Source organism: Sapajus apella, unplaced genomic scaffold (genome assembly GCF_009761245.1).
Source record: "Sapajus apella isolate SASKATOON/1434 unplaced genomic scaffold, GSC_monkey_1.0 scaffold38, whole genome shotgun sequence".
NCBI lineage: Eukaryota > Metazoa > Chordata > Mammalia > Primates > Cebidae > Sapajus > Sapajus apella.
The window spans coordinates 11,628,327-11,644,276 of record NW_022436978.1 but is presented as its reverse complement, the minus strand read 5'-3'; the positions used below and the strand labels follow the sequence as shown (position 1 = coordinate 11,644,276).

At 39.0% G+C, this 15,950-nt stretch overlaps 1 protein-coding gene across 1 annotated transcript in view; it reads right to left on the bottom strand.

Moving 5' to 3' along the window:
* P3H2 (prolyl 3-hydroxylase 2) overlaps window positions 1–15,950 on the bottom strand; it is a 164,353-nt gene that overhangs the window by 5,180 nt on the left and 143,223 nt on the right. The window contains 6 exon segments of the mRNA XM_032298263.1: window positions 2,023–2,163; window positions 6,666–6,741; window positions 7,724–7,841; window positions 8,745–8,895; window positions 9,432–9,527; window positions 10,113–10,240. Coding sequence (XP_032154154.1) covers window positions 2,023–2,163; window positions 6,666–6,741; window positions 7,724–7,841; window positions 8,745–8,895; window positions 9,432–9,527; window positions 10,113–10,240 — 710 coding nt within the window.

The following is a 15,950-nucleotide window of genomic DNA, read 5'->3' as shown; positions in this document are numbered from 1 at the left end:
GTTTAAAAAAAAAAAAAAGATGCTTTGATGGAATGCTGGCATTTTGGAGACGGAAAATACAAAGATATAAAATAATGATTCGGGAAGGCAACTGTTCATTCCCCTCTGAAGTTTTCAGGACTCTATGCTCTGGTCCTTTCGTCAGGGCCTTTTTCTTTTCTCTTCTCTTTTCTTTTTTCTTTCTTTCTTTCTCTCTCTCCTTTCTCTCCTTTCTTTCCTTCCTTTCTTTCTTTTCTTTTCTTTCTTTTCTTTTTCTTGTTTTTTTTGAGACAGAGTCTTGCTCTTGTCGCTGAGGTTGGAGTGCACTGGTACGATCTCGGCTCACTGCAACCTCCACCTCCTGGGTTCAAGTGATTCTCCTGCCTCAGTCTCCCGAGTAGCTGGGATTACAGGCTCCTGCTGCCATGCCTGGCTAATTTTTGTATTTTTAGTAGAGACGGGGTTTCACCATGTTGGCCAGGCTGGTCTCAAACTCCTGACCTCAGGTGATCCACCTGCCTAGCCTCCCAAACTGCTGTGATTATAGGCGGAAGCCACCTCTCCCAGCCAGGGCCATTCTTTCCATGACTGGTTATCCTCTTCTTTTATAGGTCTGAGCTTATAGAAATCTTCCTTGATTCCCCGCTACAAAACGTATACTGCTGTCTTCTCACGGCCTATTTACTAGTTGATCTGTCCAAGAGCCTTCTAGTCCGAGACCTTGTTCTGTTTACCCTTCTACCCCTAGGGCCTACCCGGCAGAGTTTCCCAGGCACATAATAACAGGTCTTCTGTACAATAAAAGGTCATAATAGGTATTTTGTAAAATATATGAAAGAATGGCTTAGGGAATGTGGGCAAACACTTTGTGAGCTGGGTTTGATGGTGAAAAGTAGATGAGAAAAGGGCATTATTTTTAAATAGTTTCTAATGAAATTGCATTCAATTTAGGAACGTAAGAAAGAAAACTGGGTAGAATGCCATTTGTAAGGATAGAATTTCATAGCTTCATCAATACTTGGGGCGGGAGAAGACTTGGAAGTCAGCCAGTTCAGCCTCTGCTGCAATGTTTCAGACGCTGTTTCAGCATTCCATGCCAAGCAGTTGCCTGGGCTTTGACTGGAGCCATCCAATCAGCGCTTCCGAAGCAGACAACGCGGCCAAACTCCGGTGACTATTTGAAAGTTATTCCTGTGTTGAGCCCAACTTTTCCCTCCAGGGCCTCTAGCCATTGGTCGTAATTCATGCCTCTGCAGCTTTGCAAGTAGAGACTATGACATCTGCCCATGAGCTTCCAAAACGATGAGATCATGCTCTCCTCCTAGCTAAGTGTCCTCAGCTACTTTGCAAATAATAATAATATTTAAATATTTAATGTAGTAATAGTAATAATCTCTTTTAACTTTCCTTACCCTCTTCTAAATATGTTTCGTAAGTGATTCAAAACTGTTTGTTATGATTTGTAAGGAAACAAATCAGTCTTCTGGGTGACCAATAAAAAGCGATTCCTTCTTGATGCCACTGGGTTTTTTTTGTTTGTTTGTTTTTGAGACAGAGTCTTGCTCTGTTGCCCAGGCTGAAGTGCTGTGGTGCGATCTCGGCTCACTGCAAATTACAAATCCCAGGTTTGAGCGACTGTCCTGCCTCAGCTTCCCAAGTAACTGGGATTACAGGTGCATGCCACCACACCCAGCTAATTTTGTATTTTTAGTAGAGATGGGGTTTTACCATGTTAGGCTGGTCTCGATCTCCTGACCTCAAGTGATCCACCCACTTCGGCCTCCCAAAGTTCTGGGATTACAGGCATGAGCCACTATGCTTGGCCTTACAACTTGTTAATAAGCTCAAGACATGTTAGTGACTATCAGTTATCACTGACGTAGCTATTTCTACAAAGAGCTTCACTTATTAGAACACATCTGATTAAGAACTGCCTTTATAGCCCCTCTTCTTTTGCTCAGATGAAGCAGTTTAAAGGACTTCTCAGATAGAGCAGTTCATGAAGCAAGCCTAATTGGCTTTCTTGATGGGTGAGAAACTCACCAATTCTCTATAAAGTGGGTCCAGGGTGAACCACAGAGCCACTGCACACCTCTGGCCCTTTGTGACTGCCTTCACCCCATGCGGGTTCTCTCCTCCAGATGAGAAGCTGATCATGCGCCCACATTTTGGTTTTACAGAGGCCTGAGAAAGAAGGCAAAAATTAGACTTTCAATTGCTGTATCATAAATATTTCCACAACTCCTGTTCCTCTGGCCTATGAGATTATTTCAGTTAAAGGACTGAACCGAAGAAGAAAAGGAATCCTGGGATTGAAGATGATGTAAACTGTCTCAATTTTCTCAGCTGTAAAACACAGTTAAGGTCAAAATAATTTATACCTCAGAAAATAAAAAAGTTTTTTTTCAAGTAAAATGGGTGGTAAAGTCCACATACACAGCAATCGTTCAATACATGCTATGACAATAGCCTGCAGATTCAAAGAAGGCAAAGTTGTTCTCTCATCATTCATTTCCTTAGCACTATCAAAGCACCTGGATACGAGGTAGATGTCCATTCCATACTTGTGGAATTAAAAAAAAAAAAAAAGAACAGAACATTTGCAGTGCTGGAAAAGTTCTGTTATTGATCTAGGTAGGGGTTACATGAGTGTATGTTCCTTCTAATTTTTAAATTGTACATTCAGAGTGTATGTACTTTTCACAATGCAAACATTTTTAAAACTCTAAAGTCATAATTCTGCATGATGTTTCATTTCCTTTACACTCTTCTTTCCCAGTGGTTATTTAGGCATTGTTTGAACGTCTCTAGTGGTGAGAGCCCAACCCTCACTGGAGTGGCCTATTCACCATGGCCTTTAATGTTTTCAAGATTGACACAGTCCTTCCAAGCTTGTGCACTGCTCAGGTGGAGCTGTCCACAGTGTTTAGGGAGAAGAGAGCAGTGAGAGAAAAAGGGCAGAAGATCAAACAAGGTGGCCCTTCAAGTTGAGTGAGCTTAAGCAGCTGAATAGTAGAGGCTTTGCTTCTGTGTTTAAAGAAGTGTCTCGCGTGAGTAGAGTCCATTGTTCTTCCTTGGGAAATACAGAAATTTATTCGTTCCTCAGTATAGCTCAGAAAAGTAAAGTAAAACCAAAAAAGTGGCACTAGCCATTTTACTAGATAAGCACATGGGCTGGTTCTAACTAGCCATTTTCTGAATTGACTTGAGTTGACATATGCCCGTAAATTGTTGGTATCCTTCCGCATAAAATGAGCTTGCTGGTTTTTAATGCTAGCTATAGGAAGAATATTTTAAAATTTCCTAAAGTCCTTGACTGCTACATAACATCGGTACTCACGGACTGTGTGACTACATATGGAAAGTCAGAGGTAGGTGGAGGAGTCCGAAAGCCAGAGAGCCAGGTGGGTGCATATGTGTTTATGTGTGTGCGTGTGTGTGTTTGTGTCTATGGGAGTCTGCATGTGTGTGTATATGTGATTTGTGTGCAAGTGTTAAGAAGAGCAGAAAACAGTAGTCAGTGTCTTGTTCCTCTCCTATTCACAATAACTGAAGAGTGATTTGTCTTTGCTGGAACTGCTTTTCCTAAACAACTTTACCAAGGCAGATTTTCTGATGTAAATCTAGGGGGCTCACTAGTCAGTGGTAACCTCAGTGTCAATCAGATTCTGTTTTTCTGGAGAAGGAATTTGTACATCTCCACATAGAAACAGCAACGTAAATGAAATGTAAAACTTATGAAGTAGGATAGAGAAGGCTTCTGATTAAATTGCGTTGGCATGTTGGAGTTTCAGGTTTTCTGGGCTGCCCCTTCCCTGGTGCTGGTCAGGACTCACTCAGACACACGTTTACCAGTGCTTCTACGTGATTACCAGGTCTTGATAACATTTTATAAGACTAAAAAAAGAGTGTGGCGGCAATTTAGTATTTTCTTTCTTGTGGAATTGAAAGTACCGTTAAACATGAATAGCTTTGGGAATGCTTAGGAAAAGAAGCTGTGAACCGCATGAGGCAGTTGGAACTGATTATAGGTGTGGGTTCACAAGGGTCTCTAATCTCATCACATAGGGTACATCATCTGATACATGTCAGGTATTTGGAGGAATAAACAAGCTTTAGTGAACCTGTTTCCATGTGCGACATTGTTTCTACAGGAAAAATATGTTATGAAGTTTAGATAAATGATTATAAACATACTTTTGTAACACAGCCCTGTTTATATCGAATTTAATTTTTCATGAAACAAATGGAACTCATTAAATTTTATCCTTTTTGAACTTGCACAGAGAAACCAACATCCCTAAATTCCCAAGTCTCACAAATAAATGCTCTATTGAAAAGAACCCATGTATCTTCCAAGTATACTCAGCATAATTTAAAATATTCCTTTTGCTTTCCGTCTAACTGATGATCGAGTTAGAAAAGCATTTGTGCTGTGATTGTCATTCATAAAAGTAAAATTTCAGCCACCTTTCAGATAATTATCCAACTTCCAGATTTTTCCAAAGTAAAGGACTCAGAAGACTTTACTTCCTGTGTGGCCTCAAGCTGTGCCGTCTCTCTGCTCCATTCATTCCTCCACAGTCAAAGAGAAACGTAAACAAAAGTATATCAATTTTTTTGGTTGTTGCTACTGGTACTAGAATAAATCTCCTGTGGGAAAGGGATAAAAACTGGTTTATCTAAAATTTTAGTTATCTACACTATTCTCTAAAATGTCATTGTATGCATTAAAATGAAGTGTAATTTGAGAAAAATAAATGTTCTCAAATAGGAGCTTTTGGATTAAAAAATTGTTTATCATTCATAAGTGGGTCTTGAGCCATGAGAACACACGGACACAGGGAAGGGAACATCACACACTGGGGGCTAGGGGAGGAATAGCGAGGGTGGGGGGCGGATTGGGGAGAGACAGCATTAGGAGAAATATCTAATGTTGATGACGGGGCGATGGATGCAGCAAACCACCACCATGGCATGTGTACACCTATGTACACATAGGTGTAACAAACCTGCACAATCTGCACATGTACCCCAGAATTTAAGGTATAATAATAATATAACATACAAACAATTGTTTAAATTGGTTTTACTTTTTTCAGGGGAGGTTAGATTCAGTGTTCTTAAAAATAGTTATAGATTTTAATTAAAATTGTAGCACCCTCAAAGGAAAATATTACCTACTTTCACGTCTTTAAAAAGCAGAATTCCAGTTAACAGTCAACAGCTAATGAAATAGGCATACCCTGCTTTAAGCCTCGAGCATTTCCAAATATGGCCACTAGATGGAGGAGAAGCAAAGAAATCTTTTCAACCACCTGACTGTCAAACTGCAAAGTGCCAGTATTTTTGTACCTGTTTCAGAGTTAGCAGAGATCAGAAATCAAATGCTTCCTACACACAAGCTTTCCCAGAGATGGAAAAAAAAAAAAAAACTTCTGGGTTATAAATTCCAGGTTGTCAATCTTGATTTAATATATCAGATTATGGAGCACAAAAGTACTCCCATATTAGTACTTAAGCTTATTACAAAAAAGTGAGGCATCATGACCTTTTTAACATACATTATTGTATAAAGTTGCATGAAATTTTTTTTTAGTTATAACAATTTTTCTAGACAATTTTAACCAGAATCCTCATCAGAATCACCTTTAAGCCCAGTCATACATACTTTTTGATGTAATCTGCTTATTCCACAGTACTGTGTCATGAAGGACATATGTGGTGTTTCACTAACAAGAAAAGCATGTAAGCTATGAGGGTAAAAGCATAGAATTCAAGAAAAGTTTTAGAGATAGCTTCTATAATGCCAAAACTTTGAAGTTTACCACATACACGTCCCAACTATTTACATTTTGTATGGTGGAAAGAGACACCTGATGAACTATAATCTAATTACTTTCCCAATTGTAAAACATGGTTCTCTACCATTGTGTATGCTCTTTGGCTTAAAGACCAAAGGATGCTAACTATATAGTCTTTAAGTACTAAATAGGCTTGTTTTCCAAAGGCACAGGTTTGCTTAGGAAGATGATGGTTGAATTGAGCTTTTGATTTACTCTTTATTTACATATATTTGTGTGTGTGTGTGTGTGTGTGTGTGTGTGTTTATCAATCTTCAGGTATTGGTTTATTACATACAATCACAATCGTATATATTTCTATGTACATATATATGTGTATATCTATAGGAATATACACACACATGTGTACATACACACATATATAATAATTTTGGAAACTAGATATTTGAAGGCCAATGTTCAGTCCAAGTGTGTAGGACACTTTCAGCCAGGTTACTTGAAAGACACCTTGTAGAATCATTTGACTTATTCTACAGTGACTTGCGTGACTTGAAACTGATGTTCTTATATTTCCATCAAACTACTTGACAAAGAATTACAAGACCTAGGCTTTGGTTCCAAGTCTAACACTAACTAGCTAAATGATCATGATAAATGCTTAATATCTAAATTATTTAATTTATCCATCTCTACAACACACTAGAAGATTTTTATGGATGCTTCTAACAGTTTATGATCTATACATTTACTGGGACTCTCTTAACCTCCCAAAATCTTGAGCTCAGAAGTATTTGCAATCCAACAGTCTTGAAGTCCACTTAGAAAAATGGCAATACTGAGCTAAAAAATACTAAATAAGAATGTAAGAATAGGTTTACTTACAGTCACAGTCTTAGCATCCATCTCAGTGAATATGAATTCTCCTCCTTCAAAGTCATCATTCATATACAGGAGAGCACTATAAGAAGGAAGAAAAAAGCATCTGTACTACTATGTGCTTACAATAGCACGGTCACAGAATACTGAAGACTGGTGATGTACTGTCCAGCCTCCATTCATAAATTTCCTTTGAACTAGTCATTGAAATAATTGGCCCTCCAAATGCTTAAACAGAAGATCATATAGAGTTTGGGTTATACCTCTGAAAAGTTCACTTATTCCATCTCCATTAAAATTGTAATCACAGCTTGTGTCACATTTCACTTCCTCCCCAGAAAACCTAACTAGTTTTAATTTAGTCTAACCCTCTGAACCTGCCCACCTTATTTACAACTCTCTTCTTCCCTTATATAACAGTAGCTCTAAAGGATGTGTGTGTGTTTGTTTTTCCTCCTTAACAGCCTGGAGAGCTCCCTGTGGCCTAGCCATGCCTTTCAGATAGAGGGTGCTTAATTAATATTTTGGAATCATGATCACAGTGTAGTAACAATGAACACATGCTGACTATAACTCCTGATTCTTTACACACTGAAATATCTTTCAATAGGTTAGGACATTCTTCTCTCCTGAGTTTTGAGTGTCTAATTTATAAAATGCAGACATCATTCTCCATGGGCGTGAATAACAGATAAGTGATGTGATAAAGTCCTTATGGGTGCCAAGACTCCATGCCCTTGTATTCTGACTGAAATACACATACCACAAGGAATATGTTCCAGGGGAAATAGGAATTTTTTTTTTGAAAAACATAAAATTTACTTTTTATATTAAAACAAAATGGACATTTTATTGAATGGGATGCAAAGTGTGCATAATCTTTACAATAAAAGTGAGATGATAATGTCACTTCTTGATTATGGCAGCCACATCAGAAGGTTACTTGAGAATTTCTGCCTCAGAGAGATAAAAATGATATCAAGCAAAAGAGAGCACCGTTCCAGCTTTCATTCTTTGAAAACTGTTAGGTAAAAGCTTTGTTTTGAAGCGGGCTCTAGCTGTACCTGTAGTCTCGAAATGTGTAAGCAGGAGGCTCCTTCCAGCATTCATTGGCCTCTGGATCCAACAGACAGTTGTCAGCATGGATGGGATGACTGAGGTCATTTCTTCTATCCTGCTGACCTGCCAGAAAAGGGAATAGGGAAGAAGGAGGAATGAAGTGTGGCAACTTCCATCAAAGTGACTGACAATCTGAGTGTCTTCTGCCACTCCTGGTGTTCTTTGCAGATGCAGGGAGGTGAACAATGGGAAAGAACAGATGAAAGAACCGTGGACAAGTAGTTGAGTCTCTGGTCTGGTTTTGGCATGAACTGGGTGTGAAATCTTAAGCAAGTCACACTCGTCTCTTCAGCTGTAAAAGTTCTTTCTGATATAAACATACGTGAAAAAATTCCATGCATTTCATGGTTGTACTTCACGTGGGGCAGCAAAACAATGAAGATGAAATGAAAATGTAAATTAAAGAAAAAGATTTAATTTAGCTAAAGCTTCCCAAGTGTAAAAGTCTACTCCTATGACATCATTCTATTCATCATTCTATTCTACGGCCTCCCCTATTCAGGGGCCATAAGAGAAGACATAGAGAAGAAATCAGGATGAGCAGGGACCGAGGCGGTCTCTGTCTTTTTAAGAGCATTTATTTCAATCATCTCTTCACCTTCTATGCTTCCACTTAATGCTGATAGACATCACGGTGACTATCATTTCCATAGTCCTCGTTCCTCAAAAGGGAAAGCCTACAGCAGAAAAGCTTTTTTTTTTTTTTTTTTTTTTTTTTTGGCGAGACTTCAGCAATTAGGGAAAATTGATTCGAAAGGGAAAATGTTCAGAATGAGGTCTGGAACTTAAGAAAACCAAAATGAAGAAAAAGAGAGAAAGAGAATAGGAGTTCCTAAGCGCCTTTTGTTTTAGAAATCTAGAGTTCATCTAAAATAGGAACTATCATGCTACAGAGCTTTGTTTTGCACTGTTCTATTTCCCACTGCATTGCTGGTAAAAGGGAACTGTTTCAGATTGGAATCTCACCAGACAGGGCTGTTCGGCAGACCATGTGTGTATAGGAAAAATACAGAGTTGAGTTCAGCATGAAATAAGATTCTACAATCTTTCGAGCCTTTTCACTGATGTCATAAAACAGACGGGCGCTCTTCAGTGGGACTCGACCTTCATAACCAGACTGAAAAAAAAGCACATTAGAAACAAATGGCTTCATTGGAGGATGTAAGAAAAACAGGCACTAGATTGCATTGAGCTAATATAGGATTATCATGTCTGTATTGACTAGTGGGAAGGCTACTCCATGTCTGTGGATTTCATTTAGGACATTGTGCCACTGGAGTCAACTCTTCCCAATAACAGATGGAAAACTAAGAGCTGCCTGGTTCTTCTTCTCTTCTATCATAATATGTTCTACCATCCTCTCTAACAACCCTTTCTGCAGTAGAGAATAATTACTTGCTTGAATATGTTTTCACTGTTAGATCATGATCTCTGTAAAAAGAGGGGCTACATCTTTTTAGTCAGGATATGTAACGTTTGATAAGTTGATGGCTAAATGGAGGAATGATGAATTACAAGGAAAGTTCAATTTGACACTTGTTTCCTTCAACTGTCCTCATAGGTACATATTCCAAACTTTCTTCTTTCCTATATCTGCCACTTACAGAAGTCTTAGGTTGGCACTAAGGAACTCAAAAGAAGTTAAGACTTTACTTTGAGTGCCTTCAGGACAGTTGCGCCTTCAAACTTTTCATTGGGCGTGTGGGGTGAAGTTTTTCCTCTGTATCCATCACCAACAATCATGATTCCCTGGAAGCAAATACAAGAAGATACTTCATCAATGATAGCCATGTGTGTATAGGAAAAATACAGAGTTGAGTTGATTTCATTGGGTCTCTTTTTCTGCTTTGGCTGCCAGAAGGCTGAGAACTGTAGTCAACCCTAAGAATCATCCCAATTTTATTCCAGGATGCTGGTATATTATTTCTTTTAATTAAAAGAGATATCTTTATTTAATCTTCATTCTATATTTTTACTATGAAATACTATCACTTTTTATGGAAATGAAAAGAATGTAAATTATTGATATATTGGTTAATTATTAATTAAAATAAAAGGACTTCTCCAGCAAGTTTATATGATAGGCAGGGATCTTGCTAGATAGCTGTTGGTCTAGGAAATATGCCAGTAGCTATTCCAGATCCTACCTGGGAAAACTAAAATAATCCCAACCCAAAGGCTGTGAAAGTTCCTCAGAAATAACTTATGTCTTTCTCCTAAAGAAAGCGCTATCTCAGGTCTTGTTTCCTGGATCCAGATGAGACCAGGACTAAAGCAGTTCCAGCTTCTTGGTAGGCCAGTGCAGTGAGCTCCCCTCCTTCTCCCCATCCTCACAGTAGCCACGCTGTAGAGCTCCCGGCACTGTTCTTCAGACAGGACGTTATCCAGGAGAACCCGCTGAGTCCCATTCAGCTGCTCCGAGTTGTAGACAAATGTGATGTTCTCATACAGCAGAGGACCACCTGAAGGGACAGAGCACATTGTCTTCCCTGTTACCTCTGTCCCCAAAAAGGAAGCACAGAACACCAAACAGCTTTCAATGTGCAGTTTGAGTGAGTCAGTTTCCTCATGAATATTTAGAAATGCAAAGACACCTTCCAAATTAGATAGCTTGATAAACACAGTATAGATCAGAAGAAAGAGAGATGTCTGACTATCAGGTTTCCTCATAATGTCATAATAATATGACATTTGCACATTATTTTGGGAGAGACAGAACTATTTATGCATTTGTTTCTAATGCTGATCCCGAAAAGTCGACTGGGCATCTCATAGGACTCTCTTCTGAGAAAACCCACCCTTCTTCATAGCCCCTCATTCACACCTCTGTCACAACACCACAGATTGCATGTCTGGGCCCTCAGACATGACATGCACACCTCAGTTTCACTGGTGTCAAGAGAAATACCTTCACCAGGTAATTCAGGTAGTCACACCCAAGTCACTTGACTCCTCCTCAGTCTTCTTCCTACCATGTAACTGACCCTAGGATGTCTTGCTTTTGGAGTATTTTTCTCTGTTCTCTATAGGCAAAATCTCCACATTTCTATTTCCACGTAGGAGGGTTTCCTTTAGGCACTTACTCTCTTCCCAAAGAGAGACCACAACTTTATAAAATTCGCCCCATATAGGCTCTTCAGAGGGTGACACTTCTGGGACACATTTTACGTTGTGAAATTACAAAATCAAGACCTGACAGAATCCTTTTCTCAAAGAGTAGGACTGAAGGACAAAGGCTCTGATAGAGAGGAAATCTTCTGATGCAGCATAGTGCAAACATCTTGAACCAGAAAATCGAACAGAAAAGAAAACATTGCTTCCTACCCTTTATAATACTCCTAAGGGGCCTGATGTGTGCTTGTCCATAGCAACAGCTCAACATAAGAACAGCAGGGGTGGGGAAGACACTACCCCCTGCCACCCCGGGACTAGCAAAGGTCACCAACACATTGGCCTAAAACATCCCTGTTGAAGAAAGAAGAGACAATTGAAATTGATGTCTACTTTATCTCTATAAAACAGATTAGTCAGCCTAAGGAAGAACACTCTCTAAATGTTTATTAGTCTGGCTAGAACAAAAGACTCACCACAGCTCATGATTAATGGAATATTAAAAGAATGTGGCAGTGTTTCTCAATCTAGAGTAATGTTTGGCTATCTGTTAAAGCAAAAGTTTCCTAAGGAGCTCCAGTGCTGGCAAATTATTTTTACTCTAATTTTACTTCTGTATATGCAATCATAAAACTATTTATTCATTATTTATTTCAATAGTTTCATACAGTACCAAAACTAATTTATAAGACTAAATAAAAGCATAAAATGAACTAAATTCTGATTAACAAATGAAATGGTTAATGTTATTTTTCTGAAAACAAAAAGCTACTTTCCATATGAATATTCTACTTACTGATCTAGTCTGCTTTCTTTTGAGTCAGGGTTCCTTACAGTACTATTGGTGTATAATTACCATTCTACCACAACTTTTCTCTATTTAAACTACTACACAATCTTAGTGCACCATGATTAATTTTGGCCTTTGCATCAGTCCATTTTCATGCTGCTAATAAAGACATACCCAATACTGGGTAATTATAAAGAAAAAGGGGTTTAATGGACTCACAGTTCCACATCTGGGGAGGCCTCACAATCACGGCAGGAGGCAAAGAAGGAGAAACGCATGTCTTACATGGTGGCAGGCAAGAGAGTTGTGCAGGGAAACTCCCATTTATAAAACCATCAGATCTTGTGAGACTTATTCACTACCAGGAGAACAAACTGCCTCCATGATTTAATTATCTCCACCTGGCCCTGCCCTTGACACATGGGATTATTACAATTCAAGGTGAGATTTGGCTGGGGACACAGCCAAACCACATTAGCTTTCATCTGGTCCTAATACATTATTTATAAGTTCATTGTATTTCATTTATTTCTAGTATCTAACCATTGAAGTATTATGAATTGGTGTCAATATGACCATAACTGTGTCCATTGAACCATGGAATCCCATAGCAGCACTTGGCTAGAAGTTGGTCCCTTAGATAACCCCTAATTGCTTCTCTTAATTTTTAAAAATTGTGATCAAAATTTATGAATATGGAATTTTTGGATCCCAAGAATATATCCATAATCTCCCTGTTTTGGTATCATATCTTTTAGTTGATTAGAGAAATACTTTTTTCTACAATTTACTATTTCTCAAATTTTGTTGCATTGAAAGCTCTGGGGAAGTACTAGGTTACATAAAATATAAGAGGACATCTCATAACTTTTAATATATAAACAGGCCTTATTAATGTCCTAAGTAGTAATATAATATGCAGCAGTTTTTAGCCTTAATTGAATACAGTTCTCTCTCTCCCCACCCCACCCCCCAACTTCCTTCTGCACAGAGACTTTATGAAGGGCTGCAATGATCACTGCCTCACGACATTCATACCCCTGTGTAATCTGCTTCCCACAAGTGTGAGTAGAATCTGGAATTTACTTCTAAGCAGTAGAATATCCTGATAAGATGGCATTTCTGTGACTACGTTACATAAAATTGCAACTTCTGTCTTGCTAATAGACTCAGTCTATTGTCTTCTCTGCTGGCATGCTGTGATGATGCAACTGACTATACTGAAGAGCATCACATGGCAAGGAACAGAGGGTGTCCTCCAGCCAACAATGAACCAGGAACTGAAAGACCATATTCCAACAACTTTTTAGGAACTGAATTCTGCTATCTAACTTCGAGGAAGATCCTTCCCAGTCAAGCCACAGAAGAGACCTCAGCCCTGGGTCAACAACTTGACTGGAACCTGTGAGGGATCCTGAAGCCAAGGACACAGTTACGTTCTTGCCAGACTCTTTCCCCACAGAAACTGTGAGATAATAAATGGATATTTTCATAAGCTACTATTTTTTTGTTTTTTGCAGCAATAAAAAAGCCCTTAAAAAGTTTATTTGGCAAGGTCTCACCGTCACTCAGGCTGGAGTGCAATGGCACCATCATCATGGCTCACTGCAGCCTTGACCTCCTGTGCTCAAGCAATCCTCCCACCTCAGCCTCCCAAGTAGCTGGGACTACAGGCATATGCCACCATGCTTAGCTTCTTTTTTTTTTTTTTCAGGGTCTTGTTATGTTGCCCAGGCTGGTCTCCAACTACTGGGCTCAAGTCATCCTCCCTCCTTAGCCTCCCAAAGTGCTGGAATTAGGGGCATGAGCCCCCATACCAAACTAAGTAGTCTTTTAAAAATCCCCCCCAAAATCTTAGCATAGAACACAATTTGGAAAAGGCTGCTCTAATCTGTGTAGCTGATTAAGATTCATAGTCAAATTGAGACAGGCCTGCCCTCAAATATTTGGAAATGTAAACTGCATATTCCATTTCAATTTAGAAGTATAAAAAGAAATGTTCCTTCAACAAGAAAGACAAGATACTTGTAGATTCACTAAAAAGCATTTGCTAATATAAAACTCAAGCAGAAATAAAAGACAGATGAGGGATTTAGTGAATTAAGTTGGTTTATACTTTGCCAAGTTTTACTCTTTTTCTATATTGAGGGTATATTATTTTAAAAATAATTAGCTTGTTTTCAAAATATGATTTTGAAAGTTAGCAAAACTAAAATATTTAGGAAAATGCCTACCATTCTTAAGGTCTGTTATAAGTATGTATGTATTATTACTATCATTATTATTGAATTAATAAGCTACACCTGGAATACTGTGTTAAGTTCTAAGACAACTAATAAACATATAGCATTAAGAGAAGGCTACTGGGATATTGATCATTCTCCTAGCATCCCACAAGTAACATGCAAAGATCAAGTGAAGGGCTTGTGAGACATGGAGTCTTTTTTTTGTTTGTTTATTTTGTTTTGCTTTTTTTTTTTTTTTTTTTTCTGAGACAGAATCTCACTTTGTTGCCCAGCCTGGAGTTCAGTGGTAAGATCTTGGCTCAGTGTGATCTCTGCCTCCCAGTTCAAGTGATTCCCCTGCGTCAGCCTTCCGAATAGCTGGGATTACAGGTTCGTGCCACCATGCCTGGCTAATTTTTTATATTTTAGTAGAGATGGGGTTTCACCATGTTGGCCAGGATGGTCTCAATCTCCTGACCTCATGGTCCACCCACCTTGGCCTCCCCAAATACTGGGATTATAGGTATGAGCCACTGCGTCCGGCCTACAGTCCTAAATATCTGAATCTTGACTTCCGGGAGAATATTCATTAGAAATTGACCTTTCATGTAGCTAACATAATTATTAATATTACTAAGTATAAAATTTTACAGCTATTTCCTACGCATACATTTAACAAAAACAACCAATTATACCCATCCACTAACCAAAAGGAAAAAGAAGATAAAAGAAACTCCACCATTCAACAGGCAAGTCAACCAGTCTACACATGACTAGTAGCACACCAGACACGGGAAAACATTAAAATAAAAATAAAAATCTAGTCCAATAAATTGTGGTTTCTGGGGCCTGATTTGATGGCTTCAGCCAATTCTTAACCACAGCCCAAGAAGATTTAGTCAAACAACTTAATTCTTCTCTCATTCATAAACTATGTGCCTGGCTCTGATTCTCTGGTTGCAACAAGAAAGGATCACCTAAGAAAGTACTCCTTTGTACTCACTGTCTGCCTCATGGCAAGAAGAATCACTTTATCAGAAATCCCATAGTGTCACACAAAGCATGATGGGGTGGGCAGGCTAACAAGCTCTTATATGAGTACAGCCTTTTACAAAAAAATTTTAAAAAAAGACCCGGTGTGTTGGCTCATGCCTGTAATCCTAGCACTTTGGGAGGCTGAGGTGGGCAGATTGCCTGAGCTCAGGAGTTCAAGACCAGCCTGGACAACATGGTAAAATCCCATCTCTACTAAAATTCAAAAAAATTGGCCGAGTTCAGTGGTATGTGCCTGTAGTCCCAGCTACTCCTGAGGCTGAGGCAGGAGAACTGCTTGAACCCAGCAGTAAGAGGTTGCAGTAAGCAGAAACAGCACCATGCATTCCAGCCTGGGCAACAGAGTGAGACTCTGTCTCCAAAAAAAAAAAAAATGCTTTTTATGTTCACTATATTAAAACAGCTACTATCCTTTTACAGATAAAAAAACATAGGGCCCAGAGAAATTGAGTCACTAGATCTTCATCACTGGAAAACATCAGACTAAGATAATTCCAGAAACTAAGCCTCCTGATTCCAATTTTATTCAACATTGTTTCTACTAACCCTTTACTGACTCTGGAATCATATCCAGCATCACATTTAAAAATCTGGTGGGTTGGCTGGGCACAGTGGCTCACACCTGCACCCCCAGCACTTTGGGAGCCCAAGGCGGGTGGATCACCTGAGGTCAGTAGTTCGAGACCAGCCTGACCAACATAGTGAAACCCCATCTCTACTAAAAAAAAAAAAAAAAAAAATTAGCCAGGTGTGGTGGTATGCACCTGTAATCCCAGCTACTTGGGAGGCTGAGACAGGAAAGTCACTTGAACTCAGGAGGGGGAGGTTGCAGTGAGCTGAGATTGCGCCATTGCACTCCAGCCTGTGTGACAGAGTAAGATTCTGTCTTAAAAAAAAAAAATTCTGGTGGGTGAAAGGAGAATGAACAAGTGACAAAAATGTTTTTAAGTAAGTTGCCATATTATGCATGTTTCATGGACTGAAGCCACTGTG